The following is a 19130-nucleotide window of genomic DNA, read 5'->3' on the forward strand; positions in this document are numbered from 1 at the left end:
CCGTATCAACGTGAAGCAATCATATTTTCATTACCAGACAGTAGCTAAGCTGATCCAAGTTTTTTGTTCCCTTAAATACATAACCGTGCTTGCTTATGCATGATTTTAAGCTACTTAGTTCCCAGTTTATGGAAGATATAACTACTGGTTCTTAAATACCTGTTTAACCTGTTTGCTTCCAGCTTCATTCAGCATTGATCTGGTCAACCAGAGTACCCAATATGTAGATCTGATCCTACTTTGATGTTTGCCATATGAAAGTGTTGCAATAGTTTGAAATGCCATATCCCAAGACTATTGGCTTTTCTGTTGCTGTTTCCTTGTTTGCCTTACAGTTCAAGTACTAGACAAATTTCTCTCTGACTTAATTGATAACTTTGCTGCAGCGCTATCTCAGTTGTGTCATTCAAACGTAGACTGATAGGCTGTAATTTCCCTATTAAGAAAATCTGTTTATTATTATTTTTTTTTTTTTAAATGAAAGACGATCAGGTTAAAGTCTGCTTTACTTCATCCCATTTCTAATGTCTGTAAGGCTTTTCTCTTCAAAATTTCTTCCCAAATGTGGCACACTCGTGTGGTTAGATTAAGGGATTGCTAGCTGCATGGACCACATCCTTCTCATAACTTTGAAAACCAAGTTAGTTGTCTTTCAGAAATATAGTTTCCTTTTTGATAAATATATGTGTATATATATCAGAAAAATCTCTGTGCTTCTTGTCTTGCGATTTCAGGTTTCAGTTTTTAGTATTTCTAAATGAACATTATTTAACACTGCATGAAGTTAAGCTGAGTTAAACTCAGTGAGCTGTGAGGTCCTTCTCATTTTTACTTGTACCTTGCTGTTAGTCATCCTGCCATTGCCACAGAGCTATGTTATCCTCCTTCTTGGGAGTATCACTGTGTATTACCTTTCTGCTTGTGCTCATTTTTATCATGAAAGAAGCTCTTATAACTCATTTTGCAAAATATATGATACCTTGCAGCTCACTACCTAGAATCATGATATAAAAACTTCACAGACACTTGTGGCTGCTGACCTTCCACTTCCAATCTGACCTTCCACTTCCAATCTAAAAGCTGATGTGCAACTTGTTTTTATTACTTGTTTTGCTATTTGTGTAGAGCACTGAAGTGTCATATTGCAAAAGAGATTAGCAGTGGCTGGAAGGGACAAAAAGAAGATTAGTCAGTGAGCTATTTGTGTCCACATCATCCCATATTTAGGTATAACCTTATTCACGTATAACGTGGAATACAATCTTTGTCAGTAGTATACCTCTTTCTCTCCTGCACTGTTCTTAGGGACAGTACTTCATCAGATAAAAGGCCTCCCTTTTCTCTTCTGCATTCCTTGTTGGAAGTGCTATTTTTCCCCCTTTTTGATACTTCACGGAAGATGAATTCCACAATACTAATCGTTGGGTTTCTTAGGTGCTCTTTTTTTTCTGCTTGTCTTCTTCCCCTTCTCCCTTTTCCCTTTCCAAGTTATTTTCTCCCTTCTCTTACAACATGAGTGGTGCATGGCCAGTCAGGGGAAGCTGGGGACCACTAGCAAGAAGAGAACCTTCTAAAGTGGAGGAAATTAGCTGAGTCCGTATGTTCCGTGGGAGATGCAGAAAAGCACTGAAATTGAAATGTGAGCGTTTGTGGTAGAGTAAATAAGAAATGTGTAAGTGTGGTTATAGACAGAAAGTGGTAAGAATGATTTAAGAACTATTCCAGTCCAAGGGACAGCTGTGGAACACTATTAAATAAATAAAATCTGCAAAGAAATGTAGCAGAATTTGAAAAATAGTATAGGAGCATTCTCAGTGTAGTGTGTGTATACATGACTCCCTCTAGTGACAAGTTGTAGAGACTACATAACTTCGTCTCGATGTGAATATTCACTTTGGTTCCAGCTGTCGAAATTTGTGCTCCTGGTGCAAAAAGTGTTTCAGTCTGACTTTACTACAGGAACATTTATAGGCATAGTCGAATGCTACTTTAACATTCTTGGGTTGTTTCGTCTTTTGACACCGGTCTTGGCTTTCTCAAATTCTGATTTGCACAGGGAAAACGGTATTTCTGAATGAGATTTGCAGCTGTGATTTCCACAGCTAGTTGTTGGTTATAGTTTAAGTAAAAACACAGTCTTCTAAACTACACCATCTCAAATTCATGGATCTAGTGTAGGCGCTTTGAGAATTTGGACTTAGGCATACATAAATGTTATTCACAATATTCACTGTATATAATTGAAACAACTGCAAATGAATGAAAAAAGGTCTGTGACTCTACTTAAGGAGAAAACTTTATAATGCTGTAAAGTAAATCTTTCTGATGTGGTGGATCTCAGTACAGTAACTATGATGCTTTATGTTGCAGGCCCTTAAGGATGTGTTGCAAAAGAAGCACCAATCTGTTCCTGGGACTCCTTCAGAGGGGGTTGACAAGAACAGCCTTGAGGACATGAGAACCCAACTTGAAGTTCTCCAGCAGCAGGTGAGAATGGCTGGAAGCAAGCCTGTCTTGAATTTCATGCCATACGATTTTGCCTTCTCTCCCAAGAACAGTGCCTGGCTGACTTGCTGTATAGTACTTTTGAACGGAAGAGTTATAGTCCATTCAAATTGGTGTTTCCTAAGATGCTGTCATCACAGCAGTGTCCATAAAGTGAAATTCAGTCCTTGCGAAAGACTGGAGCAAGCTCTTGTGTAGGGTTTCAAGCTGCAGAATGATTCTTGTGATTTTTGGAGGCGTCCTGCCAGCTCCCTGCTAGGGACTGAATTTTCTCCAGAGAGAATGCCAAACTTCATGAGTTACTGACGAATTTGTTGCTTGTATCTTCTGCTCCTTATATCGTAGAAGTTGAAAGTTTAATGAATTGTCTAGAGAATGCTGGTCTTGGAAAATTAGAGTGTTGGTATCGTAGTTGTTCAAAGTGTGGTATGAGACTTTTGAATCTATAACCTGCATACCAATCACTACAGAGAATTATTTTTTTAAATCTTCATTTTGAGCAATTCAAGTGCTTTGTGCACTCTGCATATGAGAGAATATGTTTAAAAGCATGATACTTTTCAGATAATCTAACAATTTTGGTCTGTCATCCTGGACAGTGTTAGGGCTAACATTATTGACACACAAATGGATGTGATCAGAATGGGAATTTTATTCAATGGGAATAAAATACTTGTTTCTGTCACGTTTGACAGCAGAGCCAGATTTTGCTCTCTAATGTAATGCTTGCCACATGCTGGAGAATAAAATCCTGCACTTGATTGTACAGTAATGAGTTATTTCATTCTACACAATAAAATAGAGTAAACCCTTTTTCTTTTTTTTTTTTTTTTTCTTCAGAATTCTCATGGGGCAACCATTTTATGATTATATTTCTCTAGTTGTATAAATCAGTGCAGTGAGTCCAAACTTCCTTCTGCACGAAATGGAGCAGAAAGCTCTAACTGTATGGAGGAGGGACCCCTGGGACACACAATATGACAGAGCCTCACCAGAGCTTGGCTGTCACCAGGCCATCCCTGGCTACTATAGAAAAGTTAAAGGCATTAATTGCTTCAGAGATGTCCCCCTATTTCTCAGGACAAGAGAATATAATGATAAAGCTGTGACAAAGTTTGCTCCCTTGCAGCTTCAACAAATTGTACAGGTGGGGAGCAGTAGGGAGGTGAGACAGCAGAGAGTGAGGTAGGAGAGAAGAAATGAGGAAACTCTAATAAAGAGGTGCATGTAGGTGGACAGAGGTACAAGAGAGCTGCATGTCTGCAAACATCAGCTTTGCTGCTATTTTGGAGGGTCAGTAGTGCTCGTGCCTCCTTCAGGCACAGGCTGTAAGCAGAGATCCACGCGGCCACACAGAAAACCTTTGTTCATTTTACACACTGTTATTCGGGGAGGGGGTTATATCTAGTGTGGGACCGTCAGATTCAAAAAAAACTTGCAAAAATCAGCTGCAACAGGCAGGTCGTGAAAATTTATAGAGCCCTGTGTTTACTTCTTTTTTCTTTCCCTGAGGTATTAACATTTCTTTATTTCTCCTGTGTAGTCGTAATACTGCTGCCAGCAAAAAAAAAAAAAAAAAAAAAAAAAAAAAGCTGTGTCTATGCTAGGGGCAGAGCATGAGACACAGCAACCAAATTCTTTGACAGTAGATTGTCAGCAGGCTTTAGTGACCAACTGAAAGGACTCCTGAAAGCTTTGGTGATAGTTCCCACTCCAGTGTGCTTTTGCTGTTATAGAATAATAGAACCATTCAGGTTGGGAAAGACCTCTAAAACCATCTAATCCAACCTTATCTGTCATTGAAAGTGCCACTGACCTTCAGCTTCATACCAGGTGGATGCCTGCCCATTAGTTGAAGAACTATGGGTTTCTTTCCACAGTGTTTCAGCCAAGGTGTAAACTTCTTGACTGTCCTGACTAGTTCAAGTTTTTTAGCCATAAATATATTACAATGGCTCTAAATACTGTCACTTACTCTGCACAGCTTAATCCTTTGGGCCACACTCTTGTTAGAGAGTTAGAGCAGCAGAAAAGGTAAATCTGCAGGCAACTGCAAAGGCATAAAACAAGGTAGGCTCAAGGCTAAGCTTGTCATGTGGTATTCAGTGGGCTATGAAAAAGGCAGGATGTTCTTTGATCACAGTTGCTCATCATTAGGTTGGATAAAATGATAATCTTCTGTCAGACAGTGTGATAGAAGTCATTTTTTTGTGCTGTGTGAGCACCTCCGGTCTCCACCAGAATGCTAACTGCTTGCATCTGAGATACTGGAGAGATTAAAAGATGTTTGCAATTGAAAACTGGAAAAAAAAAAACATAAAATGTTTGCCCTACTACTGTTTATCCCTTAAAAAGATCCACGTCTTTAGTATTTTGTATCTTACTTATAATTGTTAAAATGGATATTCCCCAGTAAGCCTTTTAATTATGACTATCTACAAACAGTGAAGCTGTGGACTGTTTCAGTTGATGTGCCACTGTGGAATTGTCATTTTGTATTGTTCATTAAAAAAAAAAAAAAAAAAAAAAAAAAAGAAAAATAGTGAGGGAAAATCTTTTGGTTGCAGGACTGTAAAGAGGGATCCTTTTGGAATGCATCCCACTGCTTGGCCATTGTTTAAAAAGCAGCCATATAACAAAGTGGATTAAAATTTCTGTTGTGGCTCTGCTGAAATTCACATAGTCATAATGATTGCAGGTACAAATATATGAAGAAGACTTCAGAAAGGAGCGATCTGACAGAGAAAGACTTAATGAGGAGAAAGAAGCATTGCAGAAGATTAACGAGAGATTGCAGTCTCAACTGAATAAACTAAACTCTCAGGTATGAGTCAAAAGAAAGTCACTATTGCCAGCACATGTGTATTTTATTTTTATTTTCTCACTCTCCACACAATCCAAGGCTTTCTGGCTTCCATTAATTGACATTGGATTTTATGTGAGGTCACCACCTGGGATGAAATCATTCTGAAGTAATGCAGTAAGAAGATGAGAAATGATTAGAGGCAACTTCCAAATTAAGTAGATGAAGGGAGTGTTTATTGCAAGAACTCTTCAAACATATCTTAAAATACAGGGGGGGAATCAAAAACAAATCCAGAGGACTCTTGATTGTTTCACTGGCACTTGATATGAGAGTTGTAACATCAAACCAGCTTTTGAAATAAAAAGCGTCTGTAATGAATCCTGACCTCTGCTATGGAATTACAGAGCAATATTAATATCACTGAGGAAAAAAAAAAAGTCTCCATCCAAATTAGCTGAGCAGCCTCTGGAATAATTTCTTGTTGCAACATCCTTTTTATCTCTTCAGAGTAGTGTCAGTATTCTGTTCACAGACATTCAGGAAGCCAAAGCAAAGTCATGGCATGCAAAATTTTGAGCTTTCTTAACTCCCTTTAAAAGTTATGAAATTTTGAGGTTTCCTGTCTTGACAGAGTTGTGCAATGTCTTAAAAGAATGGCTGATTACCAAAATGTTCTGTGATGATTTATTGTTCTCCCCAACTTTGTTTTGAAACAGAAACTGTGGTATTGCCTTATTTTCAGCCAAGCCATTCATCAATACTAGTAAGATCTTGCAATAGAGTCAGAGACAAGGTGCTGTCCAGTGTTCCTCACTGCCACCAGCTTCAGTTGTAGAGGAGCACAGGTTGGGCATCTTGACTGATGCTAGGGCACTGCTGCAGTTGGGCCTGAGGCTAACCTGTGCTTTTGTAGGTGCTTGGAAGCATTCCATGCAGGTGGAAAAAACAAACAAACAAAATGGCGGTGCCAGAGTGAATGCTGTGATTTGCCATTCAGGGCATCCCAGGCATGCAGAAATACCTTGGACAAATCTGCTACTTTGCATGCAATAACTTTTAGTTATCTTTCCCCTACCCACTAGCCCACTTGGTTCAATAAGGTGTGTCTGTGTGTAGGACACGGCTGTAGATGTCTTTGTACTCCAAGACATCTTCTATATATTTTTGTTTCATCTATAGACCATAGAAACCTAAACTTCTTGTATGGCCCTGACTGGTCAGTCAGTGGATGCTGTGAGAACCTCTCACAGCAGTGACAGTGAGCAGAGGGACTATAAATGGGGCTAAAAGGCCTCTCCCACTCCTCCCCAGCCCCTCTGGACCAGGACCAGTGATTTATCTGCAGTGCATGCATACTGTGCGCCCTACAGGTGGTACAAGCTCTGTGTGATATGCCCCTGCATTGCAGTGACATTGCAGCTTTGGATGTGATTTTTAAGGGTTTGATTTATCAGGGTGAATATTTCATTTATTTTCAGATTAAGACCTGTGTGAAGGGAAAGGAAAAACTAGAAAAGCAGTTGCAGCAGCAGGTATGTTTCTGTTTACCTGTGCCTTGTTGTTGGATGTAAATGAAATGCTGGCCCTCGGGAGCAGTGAGGAGCAGTCTCCATTTCTTATGCTCCCGGTCTCTGCCTCTGCTTGTCAGCCACCAAAGCCAGTCGCATTAGATGTGACAGGAGGGGCTGAAGGGTTCAAGCTCTTTATGTTGGGAGAACGAGCACTACCTTTCTTCCTCCTCTTACCCTCTTGGGAGGGAGGAAGGAGGGCACTTAATCTCACAACATAGAGATTTTGAACCCTTGCCAGAAGATTGGTCCTGTACATAACTGGCTATCATCTGCAGGACAGATGCTGGGACTTGCTGCTGTATTCTAGTTGACACAGGAGATGGAAGCTAGTCGAGTTGTACCTGAGGCTCACCTATATACAGAGGCTCAGTACCAGGCTTTAAGCTGTCCTGTGTGTGTGTTCAGCTTCAGCTGCTGGCCCAAATCTATTCCATGAGTTATCTGTGGCTATGGATGGATGAGAGAGACCAGTACGGTGTGAATTTGCAGTGCATCAGATGTTCCACAGTATTTGACCCTGCTCAGTTCCTCCTTTTTCATGTAGCCTTTATCACAGGGAATTTCTGAGGCACTGGTACACACACAGGCAGCCGCTGCTGAGTAGTTGGGGCACTGGCAGCGTACACTTGGGAGCATCTTGTTTGTCTCTTCCTGCTTTGGGATGTGATTAAACAAGCTTATGAAGTACTTTAAATACAAGAGGAGCCATGCAGTGTATTTATTAGTTTATTTTCTTAAGTCAAATTATTTAGTTCTGACTCATCTTTCATTCCTCCTTGTTCTGTCCTTAGGCAAATTCCCATTAATTCTACTGGGACTCAGAAAGCCTAAGAAAAGGCACAACCAAATCTCAAGACCATAGACTTTGGTCCTTTACCAATATTATTTATTTTTCTTGTTATGCAAATGCCTGTCCACATGTAGCTCTGCTTCAAACCATTGAATGTTACTAATGTGTAATGAAGATCTCTTGAATATGGAAAGCATGCAGAAATATGCTTGCCACATATTGAAAAAAGATATTTTCTAACATAAAAGGTGTCAAGAATCTGGCATGAGAAAAGTCAAATTTCTTAAATGCTTTTAAAATTGTGAACAGTCTGAAGAAGCTAAACTGAAAGCATTGTTACTAATGCTGACAAGGGGGATTTTCTTCCCTGTTGCTTTTCACCAATGAATTTGTATGTGGATACTGTTGGTTGTCATATCCTGCTAGTAATGTATTTTTTTTTCTTGCTTTGCTTAATTTTTGACAGACAAAAGACCTCCCGGTACAGTCTGAGAGACCCATTTACCCACCTCCACTCTTTCTCTCCCCATGCATTAATTATGGGAACTGTGGGTTGGTCCTTCACTATCAAGATCCACGAGTACATCCAATGTCTCGCAGGGCACAAGAACAACAGCAACACTCAGTAAGGTTCCCACCTTCTCCAGTTTCACAGGGGCACTGATTTTCTCACAGTGTGGTGACCACAGAAGAATTAACATGGTGCTATCACACTGCTGTCCTCATCAGTTACTAAATCTGTTGTTTTTTTGGCTTGTTTTGGTGCCAGGTCAAGTTTTTTTTACTGGTTTTAGAATTACCTCTAGATCTGGAAGAGCCTTTCTGATCTCTGTACAGTCTCTCTTTCATGTTTGTCTTCCCCCAGATGATGATTTTCTTTTATAAGCTTGTTCTTTTCTTTGCTGTTCCTGCGTCTTTGGTACTGAACTGCACACAGAGTGCTGCCATGTCTCAACTGAAGCATAACCCACTGAAATCTGTGCACAGAGGAAAAAATGCAGCAATTTAATATTTGGATGATAAATTATAATTTAAGTATGTATTATTATATATTTTAAATTTATTTTGGCAAAAACTGTTCATCTATAAAACCGCAAGAAGAAAAAGAGACTATACATTTGTTTTCCATGATGCTTCTGGTCATTCTATAATTAAAAAAAAAAAAAAAAGAAAGTTGTTCGATTGGATTCTTGTTGGTTTCTTAGATTAATTTACATACATGTAAATGCAGAGCCTTTTCTAGCTGGAGCCCAGTTCTGGGCATACAAAGTAAATGACAGTGACACAATTGGGTATCTAGTTGCAGTTGGCATTATTCTGTTCTCTTCCCTCTATTCAGCTGAAGAAGGCTTGTTGACTAATGTCTTATTTCCGTGTCCTACCCTGAGTATTTGTGTCTCTGGCTCTATTATTGGAAAATGACTTTCGTGCTTCACTTACGGTTTCTGTATTCACGGATAATACAACTGTCCTACCACCAGGCAGAACCCCTGTAGGCAGGCTGCACAAACACACGTTTCCCATACATTCCCACATGCTGACAAGCTTGTGGCAGGGTGCACAATGCTGCTGTTCAACTCTAAGGGTGAAGCCCCAGATTTTGTTGCTTGTGTTGAGTAGTATCTTCCTTCTGGTACTCTGATGTGAAATGGGATTATGTGAGGAGTGAGGTTTACTGAGGGTGAGGCACTCAGGCTGAATGCTTTAGGAATGCAATTTTCCCAAGCAAGCCCGTGTGTTGGAAGAAAGAAAGAAAGAAAAAAAAAAAAAAAAAAGAGCATAAGTGGAAGTTATATCTGAGCATGGCTAACACAGTGGGAAATTTTAATTTTTTCCTGGCACATGACAAGGTCCTGTCTTCCTTGGCATGAAGAGGAATCCTTTGCCTTAGGGCAGGTTATGTCAGGATGAGTTATCTGTTTCAAGAAAAATACCGACATTTTTGAAATGCTGTTGGTTATCTAACAAGTAGGCTGTGCTTGTTCAAAACCAGTGAGAATAAATTTAAACATGGTGAATGTCATTTCTGCCTATAAAGCTGTTGCCTATCAAAAGATGTTCATTATTTGTGAAATTACAGCTTAGTTTCTGCAAGACACGTATAAGGCTTTCCGACTGCAGAAATCCATTTGAAAAGCTGTGGTCAAACGAATCATTTCTAAAGTCCAGGAGTGTGCTTATCTGCTTGTTTATCAGAGTTGGAAGTATCGCAGAATGTTTTTTTCTGCAATTTGGACTCTGTCCCAGATTATTTTGGCTCTTCCCCCTGAACTTTCATCATCTGGGTTTCTAATTCTGCAAGGGATCACTGGGTTTACAACTTTGCCATTCCTGCTGGAGCACTGGGGTCAGTTTGACTGGTTGCTTTGTAACTCCCAGTTTCATTCTGAGTTTTCTTTGAAATTCTTTGCCTGTGAGAGTGCAGTGTTGCTGCTCTGAGCTTTTGATAACTCCCTGAGCAATTTGTTAGCAATGAAGAAAGGTGTTAGAATTTAATGAGTGTCCTGAGTTAACATACGTAATCCTGTGTGTTTAGTCTGTGCTTTTGCTTTTTCAATCTTTTTATATCTTGCACCTTTTCGTTCCTTTTACATTGTCAGTAGAAACGTTTTTGTTTAGTCTGACATGAAATACATCTCTTGTCTCTGAAATTCATTCAGCTTTGCATTGTGTATGTATGAAAGAGTGGATCAGAGAACAGAAAATTCAATAGAAACTCAGAAGAGCAATGCAAATAAGTATATTTTAAGCCATCAGTGGAAAAAATGCATAAAGCAAAGCACAGTCTGGCTTTGTATCAAAGTGTGTTTTGTTTGCCCACAAACACAGAATTAGTTAGTAATTCATGTGGACGTTATTATTTAAGTGAAGATAGGATAGTTCCTTTATCCTAACGGTGTAGGATAGCAATTACTGCTATGTAACTGCAAATGACAGCATACATAAAAGTTAAATCTGTTTTCTATATCTACAGCTTCATCCTGCTGCCTTAATTTAGGCAGAACTTCTTTAGAAGTCAACGAAATTTCTTCCCCACAAGCTGAAGTGTGTAAGAGTCTCCTTGGGACTACTCAGGGTTTTGTCAAGAGCAATTTCTGCAAAACAAGAATCATTTTCCCAGTTTAACTAATTTGAAGCAGTAATTACCTGGAATTTGATGAGCTTGCATGTACTCAAACCAAATTGATGGTTTAATAGAGCTTCAACTGAAATGTCTGGTCCCAAAATTGTTTATTTAGTTGCAATGTGCTACTTATTTACCACAGTGTATAAACTGTATTGCAATATTTCTTTCTTCCTTGCTGTTGCTTGCTGGAAAGGATTTCCCTGGATGAAACTATGCCTGCATGGACATCACCTTCCCAATACATCCTCTTAGAAGAAAGATTGGGAACCTTTCCATCCCACAATACTTTCAATAAGTTATTAGATAACAGCTAATGTAATTGCAACACAAACGCTAATCTGTGGAAAGGGAGAAGGGAAAGAACTTGACTCAAAGGGTAAAATCATGCAAAAAACTGTGTTTATCCATACTGAAACTGGAACAGCTTTACCTGTTAGGTCGGTGTGTGTGCCAGATATCTCTGGGCTTCCTAAATATAGAAGATAGAGCTAGTTAAAAATGTGATTTCTGCTATTATTTTCTAGTCTGTTTTAGCAGTAGTGTACTACAAAGCCCTTTTAAAACCTGATTTGTTTCTGTTAATGTTTGTTTTGATTTGGGGGATCTAGAAAGGCTTACACCAATATTTTAAATCAGTTCAGCATTTAAACCATGTTGCAAAAAAGGAAGCAAGCTGAAAAGACTCAATCAGTGGAAACATAAAGCTAAATATAAAATTTTTGTAAACTACTTTTGCATGACTAACAAAAAGCTTCACAGCACAATTATGTTTTTAACATGCCACTATTCCTTTGTTTGAAGTGTCTATGAAATCTATATTGCTGTAATAATGTTTTATTGTTCTGTGCAGCCAGACTATCAGTGGTATGTTCCTGACCAGTTTCCGCCAGATGTGCAGCACAAGGCAAATGGTAAGACAACAGCTGTACAGAGCATATTTTAAATATGCTTTTTAAAATAAGGGCCTTTGAGGGTTATATAGTAAACTTGCCTATTTATCTGTTGAGGGCTTACGTGACAGCTTTGCCTCAGAGAGCTGAGGCTGGTGTATGTGCAACACAGGTGAGGTTTCTAATGTAATACAATCCGCGTTAGAGCTTTCAGCTTCATTGCAATTTGTAAATTATCTCTATTGCACATTAAAGGATCGTACATTTACCTCATTAACTGCCTAGTAAGAGTCCTAAAGAATAGATATCCTTAGAGTTTTCCTTAGAGCTTCTGTTGCTCTAAGACTAAATTTAATGATGGGCTGAACCTGGGGGCTGGGGTAGAGCAGGTTTTAGAAGCCCTTGGTAACAAAGTGCAGGTTTTAGGACATCATTTCACTTTAAAGGCAAAATGCCTGTTGCTGTTCTAGATCTGCCTTGGTAGTTCACGGTGCCTGGTCTTAAAATGACTGTTTAAATGGACAAAAATAATTTCTTGCTGAAGTGTTGGTGTAAGCTATCTGCTGGAAAACAGGAAGAGCATTTAGTATTTGTACCTAGGTTTGAAATCATGCTAAATTCCTTGGTGTTTTAAAGTAGTTGGGTCAGACTGGTCAAAAGACAGATGCCAGAGAGCACAAAGATAAAGTGATGTTATTCTGGGTGGGAATCTGTCCCTTCATGTTGTCTTCAGAAATTTCCCAAAGTCACACCTTTTTTCTCAGAAGTAGTCAAAGATCATGGCACCTCAAGTTCTGTGTTTTGCTCTGTTCTAATATCTCATGGCTCATTTGTAGTGATACCATCTCAGATGAATAGTGCATCATCCTGTGCAGTGCACGGGGATCAGCAATGTTCACTCGTGTGTGCTGTGGGAGCATGTGTGCTCCATCTGGGTGCCATGTCACGGTGCAAGTGGACACCACATGGGGTGGGAGGGAGTCCTCACCAAAAGTTGTGTTGTAACTAGAAGAAGATGGCTACAGAGGAACTCTTCCGTTGTTTGTTGTCCTCTACATTTGCAGGGAAGAGAGGGTAGGGTGGGAACGTAGCTTGCCAAAATGGAGAATAAGCTTCGCATAGATACATGGCAACTGCTTGGAGGGTTCTGATGTGGTTGTAGGGAAAGTAGAGCTGTGACTGCAAGAGAGGCCAGGAGATTAATTCTGTAGTTCCTCCCACTTGAACTCAGAGTGATTTATTGCACCAGAGGATACTGAGAGGATGTTTATACCAGTGTATGAAACAAGTCCAGCCACCAACTGCAGCTGTGGTCCAGGGCAGTACGCTTATGGAATATGAAGAAAAGAGAATTCTTTCACACTGCTTGATTGTAGTGACTTGACTTCTGTCTCCCTGAAAAAAACAAAAGTGTTTTTAAATCCATGCTTTGTTTTTCTATTACTGTTGTTTGTCCAGAACATCCAAATACCTCTTCCTCAGTGGAAGAGCGTTTAGGAAACTCAGACTTTTTTCTTCTCTTTCTCTTTTAGTGACCATCAAAAGGAATCCTCAGCAAGTACCATCATCATGTTGTGTATAGCATAGGGTACGCCTATATGTCTTCCAGGCTCTTACTCTTTTTATTTTTGATAATAGAATGGAGATTTTTTTTATTAGCTGTTGATCACGGAGAAGTCCACCTTCTACAATCATTTAAAATGCACTAGCCAGGATTTATGTATTGTAGTCACCTATGTTAAGTCTATATTCAAGTCATTTGTTTTAAGAAAGGTTTTAAAGACAAACTCCAGGAATTCATGAGGAAAGTATTCTTAACGTTGTTCCAATTTCTTTGTTCTGTTTTGGACTAATGCAAATTGCAAGGGTGAGTTTAAAATGAGCATGTGTGGCAGCATTCCTGACAGCACTTTTCTTAGCTGCTGCCCTGTTCAGAGAAGGCTTTCTTAAAGGGCTGTTGCATCTCTCCTGCCTAGTTTGTGTTTCTACTTGTAAAGATCACATCTATTTCCATAGATACAGGGAAAGAATAATTACTGAAATGTATTTAAAAAAAAAAAAAAATCACCACAGAGCTTTCCTACTATTTGCTCTCCATCCAATCCCCTGTTTTCCAAGGTTTCTACACCTGTCTGTTATTTTCCTCACACATCTAAGTTTTGTTGGTTGACAGAGAATCACTTACAGACAGGCCTGAGGAGCAGTGTTGTCTGTGGCATTGAACGTTCACAGTGCTGTGGTAGTTTGTATCTGGCACTTTCAGTATGAAACCTTTCTAATTAGCCTGGAAATGATTTCATCAAAATACAGGAAGGAGGAGAGGAAAAGGGCAAAACAACAACAACCAGAAACCGCAGGCCTCAATGTTCTACCCTTTTCCCACTAAGCCTCTCCAAAACGAGAATGAACAAGAGGTGTTCGTTCCGCTGTAGTAAGATATCGTAATTATCTAAATGAAATCCTTGTGGTTTAGCTTTATGGTCAAAGTGGAACCAAAGCAAAGCGTTGTCAGAGGGTGTAAAAATCGTGGCAAATTTGTGTTGTTTTAATGTGGTGAAGAGACGAGAGGTGGAGTGTGTGTAAATTGTCCATCCGTGGTGGTATTGTGATTATGTTATGCTAACATTGGTGTGGGGAATTTTTACAGGTGTAAGTGAAGTTTGCGAAGATTGTGTGATGAATGTTGACGAATGTATCTTAGTGATTTTAATTTAGTTACAATTTTAATGTTCTACTGATGATCTATGAAATATGGCTTTATGCAAAACAAAACAAAACAAAACACAAAAACAAAACAACAGCAACCTGTCTGTTCAGAGTCTGAAGCAGTGAACATCACTAAGCAGGGCTGCGTCAGCTCCCTCTTTCAGAAATGTGTCAGCTAAGTGAGGTTCAGTGACGTGCCTTGCTTCTTTGACTAATGCACTTCGGACTTGCTCCAAGCACCTTCACCTGCTTCTTGCAAGTGAAGTCATGTCTCTCTGCATTTTGCAGCTAAGTGTCTATGGGACATTTAGGGATTTAGTCTGGGTGAAAAGAAGGGTCCATAACCCTTGCAGTACAATGAAGTTACCCTATAGAGAGAGGTAGTTATTCCCAGAAGTAGGTGCCATGGCTTGGCAGACCAGTCCTCAGCCTTGAAATCATGTCAGCATGCCCTTGAATTCAATTCAGAGGCTCATATAACAACGTGCTCGAGCATTTTACCCCTGTCTTTGTTCACATAGCACATGACAGTGTGATGGTCAGTGTGTGCACACATGTGGAGGTGACACAGCTAGGAATCTTGATAGGCATTTATGATTGTATTTACTTAAATTTTTTACTTATCCATACACCTAAATAAATAAAAATAAATAAAATACCCTAATCTTTGTACACATTGTGGTCCAGAAGTAGCTACTGTGGATTATATTTGGCCTTTGTTTATATTTTTGATTCAGTAGTCACAATTTAAATTACTTAATCCGATTTTTTTTTTTTTTTTTTGTCCATGGTTCCTCACAGTTATTTTTGAAATACCTTCTTTAATAGAAGTTAATGCTCCCCCAGAGAAAATTATAGTCAGTCTCAAAGGACAAAGCAATGAACATTTCCAACTCTGGTAACTGTGGCTGTAAAGAACTCTAAAAGTAGCAAGAGACAACATATGTGAATCTCCTGGATGAGGAAACGAATCAGGGAAAATAGAAATCTTTAGAGACAAATAACTAAAATTTGTAATCCCATCTGAGAAAGGGAGAGTAGAAGGGAAGACGCAGGACCTCAGAATTTAAGGGGAAATGATGATACAGAATAGGAGGAGGAAGCCCAAACGAGGTAAACTGTAATTGAACTGTTCTTGCTTTGCTGACCTGAAAGAAATGAGACTTCTTGTAGGAAAGTCAGAAACAGGAGGAAGAGCTTCCTGGGACAAATTGTCTTGCAAGAGAGAATTCCAGAAAAAAATAAAACGTTTTTTAGCATCAGTGAGGGGTATGAACTGTGTATGTAAGATAAGAAGAAAGTAGTCCTGTCTTGTAAGAATAGTTTAATAACTATCCTGACTGATAATAATTGTATTTCTCTACAAAAACAAACAACAACAAAATACACAAGTCAACCAACAAAACAACAACAAAAAAGGTGGTTTAATTTGGCTTTGGTATCTAAAAGCTGCCTGTCTAGTGGATTGGAAATATTTGTATTGTGGCACAAAGCTGCCACAAAATGGCTCTATCACAAATCCTCGCAGCAAAGGTAGAGAGGTCTGTGCTACTGTAATAATCTTTGGGATACTTTGTATTGACCACTCAACTTGTTTTATAAAAACACATCTCTAGCTGTAGGGAGTTTACTTAAATATTAATAAAGAACCATTCAGACCATAGTGGCTTTGGGACCTTAGAAACAATTTTGATGGGCTTCCTAAGTTAAACAGTGCACTGGTAAACTCGGGAGCTTGGAGATGCTTTGACCTGCTAGGGGTTGCATGGGACAGTGAAGATTTACTAACCGCGTGATATATAATTTCCAAAAAGATCGAGAAAAGGTTTTTGCTTTTGATTATGTGTTCAGTGAGGTGATGTGTTCCACGCAGTAGGTACTAAAGGCATGCCCACGGGCTGAAGTTGTTTTCATGCCAGGCCACGCTGTGGGATGCAGCTGCATGCTCTCTGTGTGGCTGCAGAGAGGTGAGGGCTTGACCTGGTTCCTCTCCTCCCACTCTTCCGTGGGGCTGTCTTGTCAAGAGGTCAGTTCTCCACCACTGGGGTTCAGATTGAATCCAGAAATATTCAACAGGTGGTTGCAAGGAGGAGAGTGTGGGCTGTATTCAAGTTTATTAATCTGATTTTACTAGCTTGTTCTTCCTGTTTGCATCAGGAAGTTTTGTGTTGCATCTCTTGTTAAACCACTGGAGAACTCTGATAACTCATAACAGAGCTCAGCATGTCTGTCTGTGGGCATAAATGTTTCTTCTCCCTGTCTTCGCAAACATGAAATAGTCCAGCTGAAGTAGGTGAGGAGAAGAGATGGGCAGGACCACGTTGTGGCCAGCCACGCTCTGCAGGTGAGGCTGGGGAGTTCTTGGGGGGCCACTGCTGGTCTGTGGGGCCAGGTGAGGAGAAATCACCTAGCTTCCAAAACTGCGAAGGTGTTTGCTTGGAGGCCACAACAAAGAGAGGGGCAGTGTATAATGGTAAGCGGTGGGAGTTGGGTAGAGATTAAGGAAGAGGGGAGATGTCTCATTGCACCGGAGATGTATTTCAGAGAGGTTAACTTTTCTGCCTGCCTCTGGGCCGTTCCCTCCCCAGGTACTTTGCTTTGTGGAAAGCCTTCTCCTATAATGTGCTCAAATCCTTCCAGCTTAGCCTTGTTCTGCCAGCTGCACTGCCTTTGGAGGGACATTTGCTCCTAAATCTCTCTGTGCTTTGTCACTCAGCATTGCTGGAGCTAGTTTCCTCTCTTTTTTATTTTTATTTTTTCTTTTTCTTTTCCTTTTTAAGGAACAAGGCAGAAAGAATCCCAGCAAGTGTACTTAATGTCACTTTATTTGGCAAGCAGTGTTGACTTCCTTATCCAACTGCACAAAGTTGAAAAGACAGTTGGAAAAAAAAAAATGATTTTGGAGATTTTCCCTGAACCCATTTTTTTAATGAAAATTCTCTGGAAAAGAGGTTTATTGCAGAAAGCCTACTCAGAGCAAGAACCCTTTTACATGCTGCAACTACTGGCATGTCATGTCTTTTTTACTTCCAAAATTAATCCTACTGTATTTGTTTTCTTGGCAGAAAGAGTCTCAGTACACGTGTTTAAGAACCCCAGTTACCCCTTTCCAAACATTTGGTACAACTACTGGATTTCTTTCTCCTGAACTGTACATTTTAGTTTTGGATCCAGCTGTGCCAGGCACAGGGAGAAGCCAAAACGGGGTGCTTCTCCTACCTCTCAGTTCAAGGGGTAGTTCTGGAGGTGATGGGACAGGCAAGAGCAGCTGGTCACCACCTCATCTTGACATGCCTAGGAAAAGCAGAAATCAACCTGAAAAGCCCTGGGGATGCCCAGATGAGCATATGAAGCAGCACAATGTGTCCACTTTCATTATAATATCATCTCTTGTTCCCTTCCACGCTCTGCTGCTTTCCAGATTTTTGCCCTCAAGGTACCTACTTTGTGGCTAATGTTGTTATAATTACAGCTAATTGGAAGAAGAGGGGGAAGTGTGGGGTTTTCCACTGAAAATAATGACATCTGTAGGGAGGGGAAAATGTAAAACTGGAAAATAATTTGTGGAGATCTTCAATGAAAACCAAACAGAAAAAAAATAACTGACATCTTAATTTTCCTGGAAGAAAAAAACCCAAACCCTAAACATTTTTGGTATTTAGCCCATCTTCAGTGCATACATTACATTAGGAAATATCTGCTCCCAACTAGTCAGGACAGATATTTAATTAGTAGCTTGCCATCCCACTGGGAATGCATATGTGATTATTTCCAGGATTTCTACGGATACAACTTGATTTTTGCTAGTGCAGTATAAAGAAATGCTGCTCTGTATGCATATAATTTTTAACCCCAGTAACATGAGAAGTTCCTAAAAGAAAAAAAAAAAGAAAAAAAAAAAGAAAAATAGTATTGCTTTAAAAAAGTCAACTTCACATAGTGATCAGATACTTCTTACTTTTCAGGCAGAAGCATCTCGTGAGGAGGAACAGGATATACAATCTTAGCAGCAGCATGATTTAATCATTTTATTTCTGTCAAACAACTTACCAAGATTTATCTAGATCTTACTTTGTTTAAAACACACAGAACTGTGTTCTAAGTGTGAAGCATTCTAGGCTCTGACACCTGCTGGGTACCGCAAAATGTTGTCTCAGGGGGAGAGAGACTTTTTGCTCATGGGAACTCTGTGTTGGATCATAATAATAATTAAAGAACATCTCACTGTATTTCTGCCTTCAATGTATGAATATCCCAGTCCTTTTGTTTTTGTTCAAAAAAATATATTGTTACGTGAATTCTGACATTTGGTGTGAAGCTTTTATCCGTGTATACCTTAATGATGCACAAATAACCAGTCTCCTAATTGTTGCTCTTCCTGGCTTTTGTGAACAGATAACATGAATTTTAGCTCTGAAACTACCCATAAGGAAAAATGTAACCAAGATCACCAATTCACATAGTACTGCAGCTTGTTACAAATGTGGACCTTTTGGATCAAGTTTTCTTTCCTATACATTTGGGTATTGTCAGCCCTGTGTGTTCAGAAGTGAAGGATGGTGTTACTGTGTAGTAGCTGCAGAGCAATTCTCCCAGGCAAAATCAGGTCCCTGCTGGAAGTATTTCACTCCTAATGTTTCTCTTGTAAGCAAAGTACTGTGAGTGCCGGTGTGTGCGCTAGTATATTTCCTTTCTTCAAACATATTTTGTTTTCCTAGCTTGAGTGAGCTACTAT

General features: G+C 39.6%; 1 protein-coding gene across 1 annotated transcript in view; it reads left to right on the forward strand.

The window, feature by feature from the left end:
* The window catches only part of TNIP3 (TNFAIP3 interacting protein 3), a 38283-nt gene extending 20740 nt beyond the window's left edge, over positions 1-17543 (forward strand). The window contains exons 8-13 of the mRNA XM_032186308.1: positions 2371-2487; positions 5204-5329; positions 6790-6843; positions 8139-8297; positions 11650-11710; positions 17461-17543. Of these exons, the coding sequence (XP_032042199.1) occupies positions 2371-2487; positions 5204-5329; positions 6790-6843; positions 8139-8297; positions 11650-11710; positions 17461-17543 (600 nt within the window). The remainder of the gene's footprint in view (positions 1-2370; positions 2488-5203; positions 5330-6789; positions 6844-8138; positions 8298-11649; positions 11711-17460) is intronic.
* Positions 17544-19130: the final 1587 nt, after the last annotated feature.

This window comes from Aythya fuligula, chromosome 4 (genome assembly GCF_009819795.1).
Source record: "Aythya fuligula isolate bAytFul2 chromosome 4, bAytFul2.pri, whole genome shotgun sequence".
NCBI classification, from domain to species: domain Eukaryota; kingdom Metazoa; phylum Chordata; class Aves; order Anseriformes; family Anatidae; genus Aythya; species Aythya fuligula.